General features: G+C 40.9%; 1 protein-coding gene across 1 annotated transcript in view; it reads right to left on the reverse strand.

Moving 5' to 3' along the window:
- TMEM67 (transmembrane protein 67) overlaps positions 1-20,311 on the reverse strand; it is a gene marked incomplete at its 5' end in the record, with an annotated part of 41,021 nt that overhangs the window by 19,880 nt on the left and 830 nt on the right. The window contains 11 exons of the mRNA XM_080938783.1: positions 63-219; positions 2,456-2,521; positions 3,023-3,100; positions 3,820-3,928; positions 4,043-4,197; positions 6,070-6,132; positions 8,163-8,237; positions 8,331-8,400; positions 10,545-10,644; positions 13,218-13,311; positions 19,275-19,363. Of these exons, the coding sequence (XP_080794909.1) occupies positions 63-219; positions 2,456-2,521; positions 3,023-3,100; positions 3,820-3,928; positions 4,043-4,197; positions 6,070-6,132; positions 8,163-8,237; positions 8,331-8,400; positions 10,545-10,644; positions 13,218-13,311; positions 19,275-19,363 (1,056 nt within the window). The remainder of the gene's footprint in view (positions 1-62; positions 220-2,455; positions 2,522-3,022; positions 3,101-3,819; positions 3,929-4,042; positions 4,198-6,069; positions 6,133-8,162; positions 8,238-8,330; positions 8,401-10,544; positions 10,645-13,217; positions 13,312-19,274; positions 19,364-20,311) is intronic.

The following is a 20,311-nucleotide window of genomic DNA, read 5'->3' on the forward strand; positions in this document are numbered from 1 at the left end:
ATGATCGCATTGGTCTATGTCTATTGATGTCAGCTATGAGAGAACAGGGGAGAACATCTCACCTTGGTTCACAAACAGTTTATTGTGTTGAAGGTTTAGGTTTAACACTGGGATAGCCCAAAGGTGCTGGTGTTGCTCTTCATCAGTGTATTCGAGGTAAACATCATAAAATACAGGACTGGGAAAGTCAGCCAGGATTTTAGAGAGAGAGATTTCACACTAGGAAGTAAAATGAAAATAAACACACCACAACTCAAGACTAGAGTTCAAGCATCTTAAACATTTCTCTTTTGAATTTTGTAAAGTATCTTTATATTATTTGCATGTGCTTCCAAGAGACTTGCAAAGTATAAACTTCTGAAAGTAACACTCAAAAAAAAGAAAAAAAAAAAAAAAAAGGAAAAAGAAAAAAACAAGCCAACCAGTACTTTTCTGGTTCTAGTCTATAACATGAGGAGACTGGCGTTTGCTCCCAATACTAAGTACATATCACAGAAGAGGCTGAAAACCAGTGTTGTCCTGTGGGACGGAGAGCAGTTTTCTTCCTGGTGTATAGTCATGCATATGACTGGCTCCTTCCAGGAGGGCCAAGCTCATCTCTGACTGTTCCTACCAGTCTCTGCTCAGTTCATACCAATCCAGTACCACAGTTCCTTACCATGTACGTGACAGGCCCTCCTAGCTTCCCAGCATTCCAAGTGTGGGTTCTGCACAAACTCCTTACTATGTTCCTTCCAACTTGTGTTGATCATTCACCGTGAGTATCACTGGCTCTCCAGACCTTCCGCGTGCCCCTGAGGACTGATGCTTTGCGCATTTCTACAGTCTAAGACGTGGACGGTTTCTGCCATTCTCTGCCTGTGTAGCTAGGCTAGGGTCCTTACAGAGCGCTGAGCTACTTTGTGATAACAGCCGGTTACACTGCAGTACTTATGGCTTTACACCTGTCAGAACAGTTATCCGAGGTAACCATTCGGGTAATTTGTCACCTAGCGTAGCTGAGTCCCACTGAAGCACAGACACCAAGTTCCTCACTTACTTGTTTTCTGAATTGGATAGGACATCACTGAGGAAATGCTGAGCACTTCACCTCACACTTATAGTCTCCCTTCTTCGTCCACGTTGTTAAAAAAGATGACAAAAGACCCTATAAGTCATTTCTGATCATAAAATTCATGTTCGTGGAAGAAAATTTGGAAGATAGGAGATAGAAAACAAAAACCATATCTGGCACAGCTCTCCAATATTAATCAATAAAAATGTTTTTTTTCTTCCAATGAATTTCTCACGAAGGCACTGTTTACTGGGATTGTTCTGTGTGCGCACAGACAAGATGTTAAGAAACATTTTTATACGCTACCGGGGCTCTTTGAAATGTTAAATGGCTCACAATATTCCTTAGTACCATACTGCAATGTCACAGCGAACAAAAGTCACGACAGAAGGGAGAAAGTTAAGTTTGAAGGCAGACGTGTAAGGGGAGGGTCTGATACTAAGGTCTAGTTCCCTATTTGGTTCTTGCTTTGTCAATAAAGAAGGCCAGGAGCCAATTACTGGGCGGAAGGTACAGGTGGGACTTCCGGACTTACAAGGGGAAAAGGTTTTTCTGCCTTGCTTTGAAGGAAGGAGGGTGGTGCAATCATGTAAGGCCTCGGGAGAGCTAGGGCCAGCCGCCTCAGCTACAAGCGGGTGGCCAAAAACATTTGGCAGGGGCTACTTGGAACAAGCCACTACGTTTCGGGTGGAAGGAGAGACTGAGATAATAAATTGGTAAGGACACGCATTTCAAGGCAGGAGATATTTGTGCCCAGCAATGGTGCCTAGTGGACGAGTTGTAATGTATCAGAGCTGTCTGTGTGTCCTTTGCCCATGGAGTCAAGGGTCTTGGGTGGAAGCTGGTGGCGAGATCCCGGAAGCAGAGGCGGGTAGAGAGAGAGAGGCTGGGTTGGGGCTGGCAGAGGTGGAACAGAAGGGAGCCGGGAGGGCCTGGCCGTGAACAGCTCACTGAAGAAGGTGGTGGCACGTTTTTAAACTCACGAAACAGGGATGTATTAAAAGAAACAGAGGAAGCTGTTATTTTATTGGGCGGTAAATTGAACGGGGAATTACAGAACAGGGAATTACATTTTTAGTAGCCTTTAAACATAAAGTAGTATTTTAACTTTATTATAAAGTGCTCAGCAGTGACATTATGCTTAGATATATAAGCCTAGGTGACTATTTACAGTTGACTATGAAAGTCGAACACCGTAAAATATTTAAAACTCTGTAGATGTTAATGTACCTCTGTCCTGATGATTAACATTTTCAGTGACCAGACAATATAAGATTTGTTAATTTATGAAACTGTTATTACCATTAAAATAATTTCTGAATTAAAACAAAATCACCTATCATCCCAGCCACTTGAATGGGGTGAAAGTACAGGCCGTCTAACAGGCAGAGCCACACTCACATTTTGCTGGTACGTTGTTCCAAAAGAATACGCAGCATCCAGTCTTCTCTCGGTGTCTGGGCAGAGCTTCAGCAGAGAACACAACGGATAAGTATCTCACAGACTTCTTGGCTGAAAGAGCCCTGTGGCTCCCATGTGAACACATGCCCTGTTTTCTATTTTCTATTTTCTATTTTTTTTTGTAATGTGTGAAGGGAGTATTAACTTGAAAAACAATTTTAGGAAGTTCCAACTTGGGGCTGGCAAGATGGCTCGGGAGGTAAAGGCACTTGTCACAAGTTTCAGTCTGTGGGACCAGAGGAGAGAATGGATTCCCAAGAGTTGTCCTCTGTCCTTCATATGTGTTACTTGTATGCATGAATGCACATGCGCAGGCACGCACACAAACGTGTGTATACACACACACACACACACACACACACACACACACACACACACACACACACACTGATTTTAAAGTTCTCACTTAAAGCATCAGGAACCCCCTCTACCGATTCTCTTCAAACAATACTCTGCTTCAGACAAAATAAAGTGCACGAGTAATATGTGAGCTGGAACCATACTGACCTGTAAAACGCCCCCTTCTAGAGTTTGCCATTTGATGAAGTTTCCTCGAATGTCATAGGAAGCAGCAACAAACTTCAGCTTTGTGTTTTTGTTAAAGAACAACAACAGTAACGATGTTAAATACTTTATGGAAGGTGTCTTTCATGACTCAATGTTAGCACCATTTCTGCTGAAAATTTAAATTCCACTAAGTTTATTTGAATGTAAATGAACCCCACTACCTATACACCTCGGTACACGTTAGACAGGACTGGTGTTTTGCAGAAGTGTTATCTGAGGATTTAGAGGCAGCACTGTGGCAGGTACCTTCCTCTCAAATCTGTGACATGGGAGTGTGGGGAGAGACATAGGACCTCATTCTGGGAAGCTCAATGGTTAGCGATGAGAATGAGGAGCTGCGATTCCCTGTGGTGTCCTGTGATGTCCTGTTTGCATTAGGTGATGAAATCCCTCTTCCCAACCCTCCAAGTGCCACCATGCCCATATAATCCAGATGTCTGTGCAGCAAGTGAGTCTGCCCAACCCTTCACTCAGACTTTCTATGAGCAGCTGATATTTACATAGTTGAGTATGTCGACTTTGTATGTTTAAAACAAACTTTTGTACGTTTGAGCATGTAAAACAATCTTGGAAACTAACAAGTGTGACTAGTGATTGTCTCTTTTCTTCTGACACTGGGGCCTGCATATGTCATTGAGGCATTCCACCCCTGAGCCCCACCTCCAGCACAGTTACTTTTTTATCTTAAAGTTCGGAGATCACGTGTATCATGGCTCCCATGATACAGGGCCTTGTACCTGGTTTTGTCCTTTGAAACTGAAATTTGTAGGAAGAGGGGTAGTGCTGAGAACTTGAGGAGCCAATCCTGGCTGATCTCCGTAAAACAGCCAAGGAAGGTTCTGTCTCCTACAAACAATTAGACTCATCTTAATAAGTGAGAGAGATAGTTCATATTATTAGCATTCATGAAATAACCACTGAATTCATTTTGGAGTATTTCATCAATCCAAATGTCCTTACCAGAACGGAATAGAGTGCACACTGATCAACCCCGCATTGCTCTCAAAGATGTAATAGAACAGTCGACAAGCATCGAATGTGGTAGAGTCATAAGAGTTCATGTTCATCACACACATATTCCCAAGAGCTTGGCAAGATGTCAGGTTGGCATGAGTCTGCACAAGGAAGCAGAACACGTTAGCAGTGTAAGCAAAAGTTAATAAAAAGTGATGTCTAATTTCAGTTGTATCTAATCTACCAATTAGCTTATATATATATATATTGCTTTGTAATACTTTTTCTGTAGCGCAAATAGACAATAACCTTTTAAGTATTTCTATTTACATGCCTGTGGGATTTGCCTGCATGTGTGTCTGTAACATGTATATGCCTCATGTCAACAGAGGCCAGGAGAAGGCTTCAGTTTCCCTGGGATTGGATTTACAGATAGTTGTGAGTCACCAAGTGGGTGCTGGAATTGAACCCGGGTCCTTTGCAAGAACAGCCAGTGCTCTTAATTGCTGAGCCATATTTCCAGCACCCCCCACTCTTAATACTTGGAGGTGAATAATAAAAATTTTAATTATAAATTTTAGCATGACTACCTGAAAGAAGCACAAATATAGAGAATGATATTTTAAAGAAACGATTAGAGAAAATAGTTACATTTTAAGGAATACCATGATTGTATGTTACATCTGAAATAGAATTTATTCCACTTTGCTTGAGTAATTTGTTTTTAAGAACAACAAAATAAGGTCATTAGTTGAGTTTATTCACTCACATTTCTTTCCCAGTTTTCCCTATCTGGAAAAAGAAACAACAAACAAACAAACAAACAAAACAATTGCACTTTGTTATTCAAGTAGAAACTTTAGAAAGAACTTATCTTGTCTCCTTCTCATATCAGACTTGTTAGTGAATCTTGTTGCTCAGCCTTCATATAAGACAGAGATCAACATTTGTCTTGCTCCTCCAGCTCCATTCACACCCATGCCCTCCCTCACTCAAATTACTTTAACACGACTCCAGATGTTCTCCTGCTGTTGCTCCAGCAAATCTATTACTCATGCTCCAGCAACACTTTGAAAGCCTGAAGCCAGTCTATGATCTTCTGTTGTAGAAATCCTCCTGGGTCTTCCTGAGAGCCACCCACTCCCTGCTGGTGTGACTCTGCCTCCATTTTCCCTGCTCCCTTTGCTCATCCTTTCCTATCTACTTCCAGCACACACACATGGGAAATGAATTCATGATCTCTGGAAGAGCAGTCAATGCTCTTAACCGCTGAGTCGTCTCACCAGCCCCACAAGTATTTTCTTTGTTCTTTATTTTGATACATTGCCTTACTACACTATTAACAAACTGACATTTATTTAGAACAAATGCAGAGGAATGATAAATACATTGTGATTACTTTATATGAGGGAGTTTTTCTGTCTTCTGGGTGTCAAAGCTGAGAACCAGCCTGGCACATACCACGTCACCTCTTTCCTAAAGGACAATCACTTTCTCCAGACAGTAAATTACAATTGTGGTGGTTTGAATGAGAACTAGCCCCATAGCCTCGTATTTGAATACTAGGGTCCCAGTTCGTGAAACTGTTTGGGAAGGATTGGGAGGTGTGGCCATGTTGGAGGAAGTGTGTCACTGGGACTGCCTGGAGGTTTTAAAAGCCTCATTGCGTTTCCCAGTGTTCTCTCTCTGTCTTCTACTTGTGATTAAGATGGGAGCTCTCAGCTGGTCCTGCCACCACTGCATCATGGCATCTTCTGAACTGTACATCCAATTCAATGTTTTCTTTTATAAGTTGCTTTTGGTCTTGGTGTTTTTGTCACAGCGATTAAAATCTAACTAGGACAACAATCAAATAACTCTGGAGACAGTCAGTATATGTAAATTGCATAACATCTTAAGTATTCTATTTTAATTAGATGGAAAGGCTTTATTCTTCTTAAGAATATAACTATAAAGGTGTGTATCTACCTAGAAAACATTTATTTAAGCTAAAAGAGGATACTACAATTCATTTTAAAAATATTTAAACTTACCAAGCATGCAGTTGCTGTTGCCTGCAAATACTTGGCAAACCATTCTGAGTTTAATAACATGCCCTATGAACAGAAAGACAAAGTCAGGTTTAAATTCAAAGGAAGATTCCTTAATCTTATGTGTTAGTAAGACATTAATACATACATTAACTGAGAAATGACCAATGCTGTTGCCTTACTGTTATTAGAAAACTAGAGTCTACTGGAATTCAAAAAATGCTGCTGAATGTCTTCTACAATTAAAGCTGAATAATAAAATAAAGATACTTAGACAAAGGATATAAGATGACAAGATATGTATAAACTCCTAAGACACACATGGGTAACGTCCCTAAAGCAAGATATGTATAAACTCCTAAGACACACATGGGCAATGTCCCTAATGCAAGATATGTATAAACTCCTAAGACACACATGGGTAATGTCCCTAATGCAAGATATATAAACTCCTAAGACACACATGGGCAATGTCCCTAATGCAAGCTATGTATAAACTCCTAAGACACACATGGGTAATGTCCCTAATGCAAGCTATGTATAAATTCCTAAGACACACATGGGCAATGTCCCTAAAGCAAGCAGTAGCAAAATGATAGAGCCTGACGGAGTATGAACACTTAGCATTTATTGTCTTAGGATTATTATAAGTGTATTAAGTTGATGATCACTAAACGATTAGAACAATTTCTACACAGTGGGAAAGTTGGGATCTACTGAGTAACATCTCCAAAGTGGTGCTTTATAAACAATGAAGAACATAGAAACAACCTTTGGAAGGTCCTAAAATCAGAAAGCACCTGCTCTAACCAAACCAACCAGAATCATCAGAAGACCAAGGCAGGAATGCATGCCTTTTGTTTTATTGAGACAGGCTTCTTGTAGCCCAGGTTGGTCTCAAACTCACTCCATAGCCACCTGTGACCCAGAACTCCTGCTCCTCCTACCCCACTTGCAAGTGCTAAGACAACAGGTGTGTCGCCAAATCTGTCTTCATAACTGATTTCTGAGAGCTAAAGCTGTAAGCCTCTGGCCAAGACTCAACACTCTGAGATCTGCCCATACATCTTGCTAAAATCTGAGACACCGAGAACTCAAGAGTAAGTCACGGATGAGCAGAGGAGACACAAGCCAATCATCTGAGGCATCACAGCTACCAAACACATTTAAAATAACAGCACGAGGTACGGTTTTCATCTCTTCCGGAAGGAACAATGTTCTCTTTTGAGAAATGAGTAAATGGTAGAATAAGGTTGAAGAAAACACCACTCGCACAGTTACACTCATACACATATTCACAAACACACACATTTTCTGTCAGTGAATAAACGTGGAAGGTTGTCAAAGGAAAGAAGTACAAAAGGAGACAAGCTCGTCCGTTAAGAGCTAGTGACGTGTAACCTCTGACATTCTTACCCCATCAGTGGCTGTACCACCCTGACTGTGCATTGGTTAAGCAGGGTCGGGCTTGGAGAGGCTTTGGAAAAGAGAGAAGTTCTCAAAAAAGCAGCATTGGATTACAAAGGAGGAAATGGAGAGTTCAGGTAAGCAAGCTAACTTCACGGCAACTGTTCAAAATTCAAGTTTCAGTGATGGGACAGGTAGACGCACACTGTTTAACCTCTGACATGTCAAGTTCTGCGTTGAGCACGCCGTCTTTTCCTCGGTGGCCTTCTACTAGGCACACTGAATGAAACAAAAGACGGCACAGATGCAGGCCTGGAGTTACCCCACAGACGGGAAAGTCTTGGAACCTGAACTGTCAAGTTCATGAAAGACAGAGAAAGACTGAGGACTTGTCTCACACTGGAAAACAGTAAGAAGATAGAACCTCCAAGAGTCTGGCAATTTCAAAAAAAAGACATGTTGTTGTGACTTTTTTGAAAATTTATTTCACTTTTAATTTTGTGAAAGAATAAATCCATGTAAATTAAAGGAATGAGCTAAGATACAGAAGAGAATACACTTTTAAGATGTGATGCTGAGCCAGCAGACTCGGGTTTTTAGTTGTTTGTATTTCATAGTGATTACACATAGATAGTTTCCAGTTTGTCTGAAATTAATCAAAGGAAGAAATGCAGAGCAACGGAGCTCACCTGTTCCCCATACCGTGCCGTGGAAATTACACGTTGACGAAAATTCCCTGTGTTGCTGAAACATAATCCACCTGTCTTTACAAATCAATAAGAGAAAAAAATCCAATTATAGAAATGTATTATCTACTGAACTAAAATGATATACTTTATCCACTTGATTGTTCTTACTAAAATGTGAGGCTCTGAACAAGAACAGGACCTGCTTGTATTCACGAATGTTGGTTCGCAGCGGACACACCTGGTCAATATAACAAAGATAATTTTATACAATGTTAGTGAATGACATGGAACCTGATTAAATGAGAATTTATCTTTATATATGACACATAAGAATTTAGTAAGTCAGATAAGCAATTAATTATATAACTTCAAAATATTAGCATAACTTTAAAGAGTTTTGCGTCATTTTTATGTTATAAGGCAAAGTATAAATGAAATTGGACCATTTTCACTACATACAATGAAGATGTAAAAGAATGATACATCTAAATACACTAAACAGCAAAGATTATAAAGTCATTAACCAACAACAGAGCCCAACACCCTCATAGAAACAGCTTGTATAAGAGGGTATATCAAGTATACTTTTCAACGTAAGCTGCAAACATGAACATGTTTAAAGTTTCACTAAACCTGCAAGGACACTTCTATCTACTGTCTCTGCTATTTTCAATGAAGGAGTAAGACAGTGTGTTCTGGAAGGGCTGGGGATCCGGATGGGCTTATACGGACACCAATGACCTACAGCAGTGAGGTTGAGAAGCAGGCTACCGCACAATATGGAACTTGGACCAGGATTGAAGAAGGATCAGAGAGGCAAACTTGGAAGTCAACGCAGGGGCAAATTTTAGTGGTTTTAGCTCAAGACAATCAGAGTTTATAGTAATCTGCTGCTAAATTTCACAAGGATATCTGTTATTTTCTACAATAAATTTAGGAAGTGAAGAGAAAAACGGTGCCAAAAGGCAAGTTACCAATGTACACTTCTGAAAAAAAAAAAACTGAAAATGTTGGACTTGGTAAAATGTGCTTATACTGAAGGAATATGTGTGCAAAGGGATGTGCTTATGAATTTGTGTGCATGTGGTAAATGTGTACATAAGAGGGAACAGAAGCAATACATGTGGCCTATAAATTTGTGTAGCTGAGTAATGACAACATTTATCAATATCCCCTTTGTATTTCACTGAATGAGAATGTCCCCCACAGGCTTACGAATGCTCAGTCATTGGGGATAGAACTGTTTGGGAAGGATTAGGAGGTGTAGGAGGAGGTGAGTTGTTGGACGTGGGCTTTGATGTTTCAAAAATGCAGGCTAGGCTCAGTTTCTATCTCTTTCTGCTGTTGCCTGCACATCAGGATACAAAGCTCTCAGCTCCTCTTCCCATGGACTAAGCCTGTAAAACTAAGCAAAGCTCAATTAGATGCTTTCTTTTATAACAGTTATCTTGGTCATGGTTCCTCTTTACACCAAAAAAAAAAAAAAAAAAAAAAAAAAAAAAAAAAAAAAACAGTAACCAAGATCTCTTTCCATGTACAATTATAATATAAAATGGCTTTAGACTATACTCTATACATACTATATTATAGCTTGTGTATAAATTACATAAAACCAAAAAGTAGCTGGCTTTTGCTAAGCAATTAGTAAAGCACTCTTCTCAGACTTTTGCATATTTATTTTAAGGCAGGATAGCTTATAAAACCTATTTAAAGAAAAGTATACTTCCATTCTAAATACAGGACTATCTAAAGACAAACTATTAGAAGGCTGTAGTGGCTGTTCCTGGTTGTCAACTTGACTATATCTGGAATGAACTACAATCTAGAATTGGAAGGCTCACCTGTGATCCTGACCTTGAGGGTGGGAGATAAAAGTTTCTGACCTGGATCTTGGCATGGAGATCTTGAGGCATAGTGGCTATGAATCCCAGGAGACTAAGGCAAGGAGATCTCTGAGTTCAAGGTCATTTGGGACAAAGCAAGCCCCAGATCCAGGTGTGATTGTACACAACTTTAATCTGGGACACACCTTCTGCTGGAGACCTACATAAGGACTTTGGAAGAAGGAAAGTTCTCTCTTCTTCACCTGCTTGCCTTGTGGGACTGAGAAACTGCTAGATCCTTGGACTTCATTCACAGCTGACCACTGTTGGGGAGTTGGACTACAGACTGTAAGTCGCCAACAATTTTTTTTTACTATATAGACTACCCATAAATTCTGTGACTCTAGAGAACTCTGACTAATACAAAGGCTAATCCAAGACTTGAACATGGATTCTGAATCTCAGCTCCTTTAACCCCAACTCATATTCTTTCTTGGGATAACCAGATGGCCCATAAAAATAGGATGATGTTAGTGAATTCCGTTCTCAGTCTACTTACCTGGTTCCTAAAGCATTGGCTTTTGTAAATGAGTTTTCATTTTCATCACAAAGCTCGCAAGTTGCTTGGGATAACAAAGACCCACTAACATTCCTTTCCACTGTACAAGATAGAAAGCAGTGAGTGTTGTATTATATGCTCTGAAATATTCGCACATACCATAATTATTAGCATAATCCTCAAAGCAGCATCATTTGCTTGAAAGGCACGCCAAGCTTGTGTAATAAAATATACCAAAAAAAAAATTAATTTTCTCCATCCCAACTGAAAACATATGGAACTAGCTTTCTAAGAGATTATAGCAATAAATCAACATTTTCCCCAAACAAAATTTCTCAGCATCTTTCCTTACATACTGGGATGAGGGGACATATCATCTTCATAGATTGCTGGCAGGATGCCGTAAGTGGGAAGGCTTCTAGTAACCTCCAGATTTATATTCCCCACACAACACTAAATTTTATTTTTAGACACAAAATGTACAAAAGCGCGTGCACCAGAGCACAGCAACATCCATTAAAGTGTAGAACAGACTGAAATCTCTAAAGCAGCAGAATCGTGAGACACCTGTGAGGCTTCTGTCTCTGGCTCTTGTGACTTTCACTATTTTCAAAGTTCTAAGGCACATGCCCACCTATCATCCAGCACATGGGAGGTGGAGGCAGGGGGATCAGGAGTTCAAGTCCATCCCTGACTACACAGTGAGTCTTAAGCAAGTCTGACCTACAGGAGACCTTGCCTCAAAACAACAAGATTGTATACCTCTTCTGGGGAGGGAGAAACTACAAGGGCACAGGACAGATAGAAGAAGGTGGAGGCTGAGTATAATTAGGAAGTTATATCCATTCTAATATTGACTGTTGTCGATCAACAAGTGCAACTAATAAAAGGTAAGAATATTATATATCTTAGTTAATAATTTGTAGGACTAGGACATCTAACTCTCGTCCACATTATGAGATTTTCTTTAGTTTGCAGTTTGGTTTAAGTACTTCTGTGTGTTTTGTGTGTGTGTGGTATGTGTGTGTGTGTGTGTGTGTGTGTGTGTGTGGTATGTGTGTGTGTGTGTAGACGTGACTGTGTATTTGTGTGGAGAGGTCTGATGGGTGTCTTCCTGTACAATGTTCTACCTTACTGTGTAAGATAACGTCTCTTGCCACATTTCCTGCATGTGTGCATGTGCACACCCCACTCCTGGTGCTGGTTTTATACAGGTGTGCACGCACTTGGCTTTCACGTGGATTCTTGGGGACCTAAACTCAGGTCCACGTTTGGCTGCAAGTACTTAACCCACTGGGCCACCTCTTCTGACCTTTGCTCTGGTGCTTTTTTTTTTTTTTTTTTACGGCATTTAACAATTCTATGCAGTCAAATTTATCCATTTTCCTTTTAGAGGCTGTAGGGTTGTTGTTTTTTAGAAAAACTTACATTCAAAGACTGTGAGTTTGTCTTATTTTAAGGCGTTTTATGCTTTGTGGTAGATCTGTAAGTAGTGGATTTAGTTGGAATAAGAACTGAGGTAGAAGCCTGATTCAGCATTTTCTTAGCGCCAGTTGGCAGTTAGTTTGTCTCAGCCACACTGATGGAAATGACAGCTTTTCACACCAAATCACCACACTGATTAGACTCATTTCGATTGTCTTAGGTTCCACAAATGCTGCTGTTGAAAGCATAAACTATATATGATAACTGACAGTATAGCTTCCTTTCAGAGTTTTCACGTATTTTGTTCTATAAACTTGAGAATCTGTGTATACATACATGCATATATGTGTGTGTGTGTATAATAAATTCTGGTTTAATTTATTATTAATACTATTCCTTACTATACAGTTTGGCAGGGCAGCTGACAGTTCTTATAATACCTAATCATCTCAACCAAATACAAAGAGTATTTTCATAATGAAAGTCTGCTTTTGGCCGTCTCTCCAATGCTGCCACGATGATCGTGGGACCTGCAGCCCTTTCTTTTTGTTGTTGCTGGTGTTGTTGTTGTTGCTGGTGTTGCTGTTGGTCTCCTCAGACGCAGGCTTCAGCCATGTGGCTGACTGAAGCTCTCATGCACTGGGCACCTGCTGAGATGTACACCTTGCTGGCTCTGAGGTGTTTTTCTAATTAATAGAATTGCCCTTAGCTTAAAAAAACAAAAAAAAAGTCTTCCTTGAAAGTTCATTTAAATAATCCTTTGATTAATGTATCTTGAACATTTCTTCTAAAGCTTGTTTCACTGATCCGTATTTGCTTTCATCACATTTTCTAATGACTTGATTTTTACATAGGGTATGCTTTTTGCATATTAATTTTGCAACTTGAGAAACTGTGTCTTATAGGAATTTTTAATGTTTTCCTTGGGTTTTCCACACATACAGTGACTTTCACTTGAAGTAATAACTTTTAAAAAACTTCCTTTCAGAAGAATACTTTCACTGTTACTTGAGTAACAGTCTCTGTCCTTTTTCAAGTATTGGCATTAACAGACATGCTAGTTCATGGTCTTGAAGTGAAAGGAATTCTTACAATTTTTCTTCCCAGTCTCTGTTATGTTAAGCATCATGAAATTTTGCATTACAAAATCTTTATAAGGCCATTTAAGTTAATAAATATTCTTTACAAAATAAGCAGAAAAATCCATCACTATTATAAAACCCATTATCTTATAAATATTATTCTTACCTAATATATGGCCAGCAGGGCAGTAACACTTCCCCTCAGCAGTGAAGCCATGAGGGCAAGAAATGCAGTCCCAGCCATCTTTGGTAACACCTTTCTAAAATTGAGAAAAAGGAGATTTTCTTTTTAATTAACTTTATTCTTAATTGATCATATAAATTCAAATTTAAATTTTTTACCTTTATATTTATAAAATATAATGAAACTCAAGTTTCGTTTACTCTTACCATTTCCAAAATACTCTAATTTTTTAAAAATTGAAGTTTATTGGTTTTTAAATTTTAAGTTATGATTCCAAGTGGGTTTATGGCATGACAGCTATTTAGTTATTAATTTGACTTAAGAAACCAGTAGAATACTGGTCTAGTCAATTAGCAAAGTATATGAGGAAAGGTTTTAATAAAGTTTGGCATTAAGAAGACCTCATATCACATGCTTTAGGAAAACTCTGGAATAACAGTCATTAAAAATAAGTTATTACAAGTGTTACACCTCTTAGAAGTCAGACAGTGGTGAGGAGAAAAGACAGGATTAGGTGACCAGAGGGATAACTTCCTTGATTTGGATATAATAAATCAGACTTTGACTAGAGGTCCATTCTTGTAAATGGAGGTGTAGCTGTAATACCTTATTAAATGAGCATTGTTTTTGAATCCCGTCTTCTGTAAACTGACTCCAGTAACCAGAACGCCCAGAGATAAATTCTGAGCTCTGGCCATCAAAGCAACCAAGGCAAGCAGTGCTACTGGTGGTAACTGACCGAAACGGAGAAGGAAAAAAAAAAAAAAAAAAACCCAGTGAGCACAGAACAGAAAGCTCACATGCTCTAAGAACACCAGCGAGGAACAAAACGTGGGGTGGTCACCCGCCATTCATACATTCACCTAAGCTGACCGATTCCAATCTTGGTTCCTGTGTTTACAATTCATAGACACGCCAGAAAGCAGACAGACAAAACTTTCCAAACAACCAGACTCAGGTGGGTGCGCTATGTCTTGCCTTTTGCCCTGCATAGGAGTGAAAGGGTTTTGTAGCTGAACAAGAGGGGAATGATGTTTGGCTACAGAGGAGTTTTGGGGTGTCCCATACCCCAGGACCCACCTGGGAAGCTGATAATGGAAAGGGTGTGTCAAATTTTGTGGTTTGGAGGAGGAGGGGGGCACAGCTAGTGAACCTGATGTCAAGTGGATGGGGAAGCCAAAGAAATAGAGGCTTCTACTTCAGCTGTGTTGCCCCTTCCCGGTTGGTTAGTATCATGTGGGAGTAGGTAAGGGGAATATGCCTAGAAATACAGCTAAGTAGTGGGGTTTGGTGAGGTTGGTAAGGTGGTTCCTCTACTCTGATAAGAGGAACAGGAAGAATAGATGAGTTCCCCAAAAATCCATCATTACTGAGAAGTAGTCTTGGTGTCTGAAGGAAGCAGATGGATCACTCTCATATTACGAGGACAATCTGAGGCTCCCTGTCTGAGAAGGCCATGAGCAGGGTCATCCACGGCACATCTAGGAGGTCAGCTAGTAGGTGATACAGGCTTGATGTCCTCACACAGCAAAGGACATAAGGACAATCAGCAGCCCAATGTCCCTCTTGATGGCATTGGGGGCATGGTTGGAATGGTTTGTGAGGGCATAGACAGGCTGGGCCCAGTGACACTCCTAACAGTATTTGAAAAAGGGACCCAGAGGCTCTTGGGCCTTGGGAGGCTGTGCAGCAGGCTGGCTGGTAGGCCTTAGCCAGCATCAGGTATTTTTGTTTTCAGGCTTTTTCATCTTTCCCGTGGTACACCTTGGAGGCCATGGCTAAGACCTCTGTCTATGACATCAAGAGTCCTTGCAATAGACATTTACGTTTGTTCCTAATAGCAGGGAAATTCTGGGAGGGGTAGGTGATAGATAAGGAGCTGGTTTCCATCTGGGGACTCAGGATCCAGATAGGTACACTGTAAGAGGGCCTTTGTAAGACAGTGTAGGAGCTGAGGTGGGTTTTCATGTTTGTTCTGGATGCCCTCTTGGGGTTTTTCATAGTTTATCTCTTTAAAAGTGGCCCTGTGGAGACCAGTTAGGAGGCCATTTATAATGATGCCCTTTGGGTACTGTAATTCCATTCAGGGACTGCCTCAGCACTGATTGGGTAGGCAATATTAGTTTGATAGATTTCATCTGCATGTGCCTTAGCCTGGTCCCAGACTTGCCTGCACTCCTCGGGGAGAATATTGTTGGTGAGAATCATATAAAGGCCAGGGAAAGCATGGAAGGCAAGGCTGTAAGGTTGGGTGATGTACTGGAATTCTTTAACAAAGGTGGAAGAATTAAGAACACAAGATCCCAATCTCTTTTTGAAAGAGTTCACTTAATGAGAAGAGGACATGTTTCCCTATCCAGTCGCCCACCCCAACAACCTCCCAGAGGGGAAGAACCCTGCAGGTAGGGTGTGTAGGGGGAGGAAAAGAGAGTCACTTGGAAGAGTGGGGAAAGTGGGTGGCTGAGGGTTGATCTGGACAGCCTGTGGCTGAGGGAGGCAGAGAGACTGAAGAGGGAAAGAAGGAATTGTGGGTGGAGGCTGATAAGGGGGAGGCTCATTAGCATGATCAAACATAGTGAAGGGATCATCTTACCTGGGCTTTCTAGGTAGAAGGACTTGTTTTTCCCTTCATTTTATGCCATGTGGTCACTTTTAATCAAGATGAAAGTGAGGTCACATGGCCAAGTCCATCTTTTCTAACCTTGGAAAGGTGGTTGTCAGCCACAGTGCTGCCTTCATCCAGATGAGGGGACAGCAGCTAAGATGGCAGCATGCCACATGCTTTAAGATTACCTATGTATAAATTTTAACTATCAACCTGGGTGTCACCAGTTTTAGATTGACCCATTTGTTATAGATTTTTTTTATTATAAGTTTTTAAATCGTACCCAATATGCTTATAAAAGTTTTAGAGTTAAACCAAAACCAAAAGAGTACGAGATTAGTAGCAATAGTCCCTGTTGGGACTATTGTCCCTTTATATATATATATAATAGTCCCTTTATTGTTTTGTTTTCCTTTCTCTGTCACTTAGACAGTGGCTCACCTGATTTGAGACAGAAATTTTGGAGGAAACCTTTACGCAAGCACGGTTGAGTCTTGAGTTGGGAGTCATATCCCAACTCCAGAGCCTGCTTTTAATGAAAGTTGGGCAGCACCAAACAACACTCTAATATCACTCATACCTAAAACATACCAGAATCCCTCCAGTACCAAATTCAGTAAGCTGAGAACAAAGAAGCCTTAGCGACAGAGAAATTCTGAGCCTTGGCTATAGACTGAGGCTGTTGCAGGAGGGAGCTGAGAGATGTCACCGGCAAAGAGTATGTGCACACTGGTCTACTTTACTTCCTTCCCTTCAGGTCCTGCTCCTGGCTCCCACTTTGCAACAAACTTACAGATCCATCAGTGGTAATTTAGGACATTTGCACAGTGTGTATTCGGGAGACCAGACAAAAACATACAGCTTGGAGCTGAGAAAACGGGGAAAGGGGAATCACTTTTCATTTCTCCTATTACTCTCAGGTTTTGAAAAGGCCCTGAATAATATTAGGATCTGATTATCTAAGGGGTTCTGAAGCCAAATTTGAAGAAAGTGACCAATTTTAGGGCCCTTCAGGTCTGGTGCTAGGTGGAGAGGCTGAAGGTTTCCCAATTGGCATCCCAAGTGGGAAGGAGGGGGTATGGAAGACACTGTTCCCATGGATGAGAGGCAGGGGAGGAAAAATGTCACTGCAACTTTTAGCTGTGGATGTCTCCAGTACTAAAGGAGGACTGGAGAAAGATACAAGCCATTCACTGGATTGTCAATGTACTCAGTGGGGGACAGGGCCTTAGGCTGGCTAAGCTGGAGGAGACACTCAGCTCTTGATAACAGTGGCGCTTTCATAGAGGCCAGAAGGCAAGGACTAAGACCAAGCTCTAGGAAGGGTTGGAAAACAGTCACAAAAGCCATGAGGCCCTAGGGAAGCTGTGGGGTAATAGGTAGGCCCCAAAGGGAAGGTTGGAGAAGGGGACAGGAGGGGACACAATAGCCCAGCAGGATGGGGACAGGTGAAGAGGTCCAGACATAGCCTTAAAGACTGTGGCTGGGGGCACATCAGACTCCAAAAGTACCAGAGGGTTGCTGGACACTCAAGGGTCACTTCCTCAGACACAGGGAAATGGTCACACCAACTGAAGGGGAACTAATTAGTGGATAAAGGGCGGAGCAACTGGTGAGCTGAAGGTGAGTCTGCTGTGGGTAGACTGGAGAGGAGGGATTGGGTCCCAGTGAAGCTCAGACCCGCAAGGGGGGATGTGGGCATAAAGAGAGCTTATCCAGTCACGGGACCACCCTACCACACAACATATATCACATAGGCGATTTACTGAGAGGGAAAAACCCAGGAGGGCAAGCTGCCCCTGCTTGGATAAACAGCAGCAAAGATCTGAGCAGAAGACATGGTTTATATAACATTTCTTGGGAGCACAACTTTCCAGGGAAATTTCCAGAAAATTTCCAGAGTTGGGATGGGTGGGATTTCAAGTCCTGAGCTTGGGCTTTTTTTTTACTCTTTAGGGTGGGGTTGGGTCCAGCTATTAGGGCAGTTTCTGTGTTCTGTGGATAGGACCTGATGATTTGAGGTGGTCAGGGAGGGGCCTGGCAACTCATGTGCCTCAGGGACTTACAATGAAACCAAGAGACTAATGCTATACTGACACAAATAGAGTGTATTGAAGAGACGGGGTGAACTGGCTGGTTTTGTGTCAACTTGACACAAGCTGGAGTTAATCACAGAGAAAGGAGCCTCAGTTGAGGAAATGCCCCCCATGAGATCCAGCTGTAAGGCATTTTCTCAACTAGTGATCTAGGGGGGAGAGCCCCGCCCATTGTGGGTGGAGCCATCCCTGGCCCCGCCCATTGTGGGTGGAGCCATCCCTGGGCTGGTAGACCTGGGTTCTATAAGAAAGCAGGCTGAGCAAGCCAGGGGAAGCAAGCCAGTGAGTAACATCCCTCCATGGCCTCTGCATCAGCTCCTGCTTCCTGACCTGAGTTCCAGTCCTGACTTCCTCTGGTGATGAACATCGATATGGAAGTGTAACCTGAATAAGCCCTTTCCTCCCCAACTTGTTTCTTGGTCATGATGCTTGTGCAGGAATAGAAACCCTGACTAAGACACCGGGCTTATTAATGTTTTTATATTTGGCATGCTTCCATAACACTAAAAAACTACAATATCTATCATAAACTTGTAGGCTTTAAGAAAACTTATCCCCAGAACTCTATCCGTAGTCCTCCATTATTAATCACTTAGCTACAACTAGTGCTTCCAAAACATGAACTAAATATCAATATGGCAATCAGATATACAGGACGGATAGTTCGGAGCATGACTGCTAATGATGTGACATTCTTAGATTTCATTTTCTAATAGAACAAGAAACAACACTACAATAGAACTCAGAACCGTTAGAGACTCCTAATTAGCCTAAATGATTAGAAGACATATTTCTGCTCATTGAGGATTAGCCCATAAAATTAGTCCACTAAATGAATTTCCCTGAACCAATATGTAAAGAGGAAACTAAGCAAACAAATGATTACATTTCTATTGATGCCCTGGCATTGCATCTACTTATGGTACCTTATGTGGCTTTCTGAGTGTCAATTGTTGTGCAAGACGACCAACATGGTACATCTAAGACAGTAAATTTTATCTATAGCAAAGAGAGTTTTACCCGGAATGGCTCTATGCACGTAACATTCATCTTCTCTTCCTTATACCCCAGTTACTCTGTGAGGCAAAGAGAAATAATCTTTCACAGCTTTGTACATTGGGATAGCTGATCCAAATACTTTCATAAGAAAATCAATTTGTCTTCCTTTTCCTCCAGAGTTTTCTTCCTGGGGTCATTGATCTCTCAAAATGTACACTAATAAAGTTAGCTTAATAAGTTTAAAGTATGTGGACAGATGGGAAATATTATATTGAAGTTTGAGAAATAGACATTTATTACTTTATTCTCAAAGGTTATTTTAAAATAAATTATTCATACCATGTTTTCTGGACACTTTTTACAAATGATGGAAGGCCCTCCATTATTAGCGGTCATATGATATCCTGGTAGACATATGCAGGACGTTCCTGAAAAGAAAAAAAAAAAAAAAGAGCTGATTGTGTCCTCAGTAAACAAAACAAGACAGGGAAACTTAACAGTTCTTAAGATTGTGAAGCTTGGAGAGGTGGTGTATGAAGGTAGCCTCAATACTTGAAAGAGGCAGGAAGTTCAGGCAGGAATTCAAGGTGGGAGGCCAGATAGGGCATTATATGACACCACGTCTGTCTGTCTGCATGTCTGTCTGTTGGGAGGCCATACTGGGCATTATGTGAGACCACAAGCAACTCTTTGCCTGCCTGCCTGCCTGCCTGCCTGCCTGCCTGCCTTTCTCTCTGTGCATGTGACTATATGTCTCTTTGTACATACAAACACTAAGTGGCTTCTTGCTTAGTAAAATGGAGAAAAATAACAGAACCTACCTAATAAGGTCAAGGCTTAGAAATATATCTGGAAATGTGTTGCTACTTTTTAAATTGAAATTATCATTAAACTATGAAAACTACTTACCAGCTCTTAAGAATTACATTTCCACATCACTAAATTACATGTGTGTTTAGTGAGTTTTAATTTTGTCAATATCTTATTGGAAAATTACTTTCATTCAAATACATCAAGGCTACTCTTTGTTTAGAAAGACAATAAATGTTTGTAATTACAATTACAGCTAGTTAAGGAAAGAATTCTCTAAGGACCCTAAGGAGAATCGTCACCTGTAGGAGTTTATGTACAACACACATCTTTATTCATATTTATGAAACCAGTACAACGCAGAACAAGTTTGCTCTTCACACTTCTTCTACTGACACAATGATCTCACTTTTCAGTGACTTTTTAAGTGAGACTATCTTAGACCTAAAGCCAGTAGAGTTAACCAAACTGAGATGCACAGGGTTTTTAAACTTTAGTAAACAGGAAAAGATTTATTCTGAGCAGTTTAAGCCAGCACTAGACCAGCTGATACATTTCAATCTTAA

The sequence above is a fragment of the Micromys minutus genome, assembly GCF_963924665.1.
Source record: "Micromys minutus genome assembly, chromosome: 26".
Lineage (NCBI taxonomy): Eukaryota > Metazoa > Chordata > Mammalia > Rodentia > Muridae > Micromys > Micromys minutus.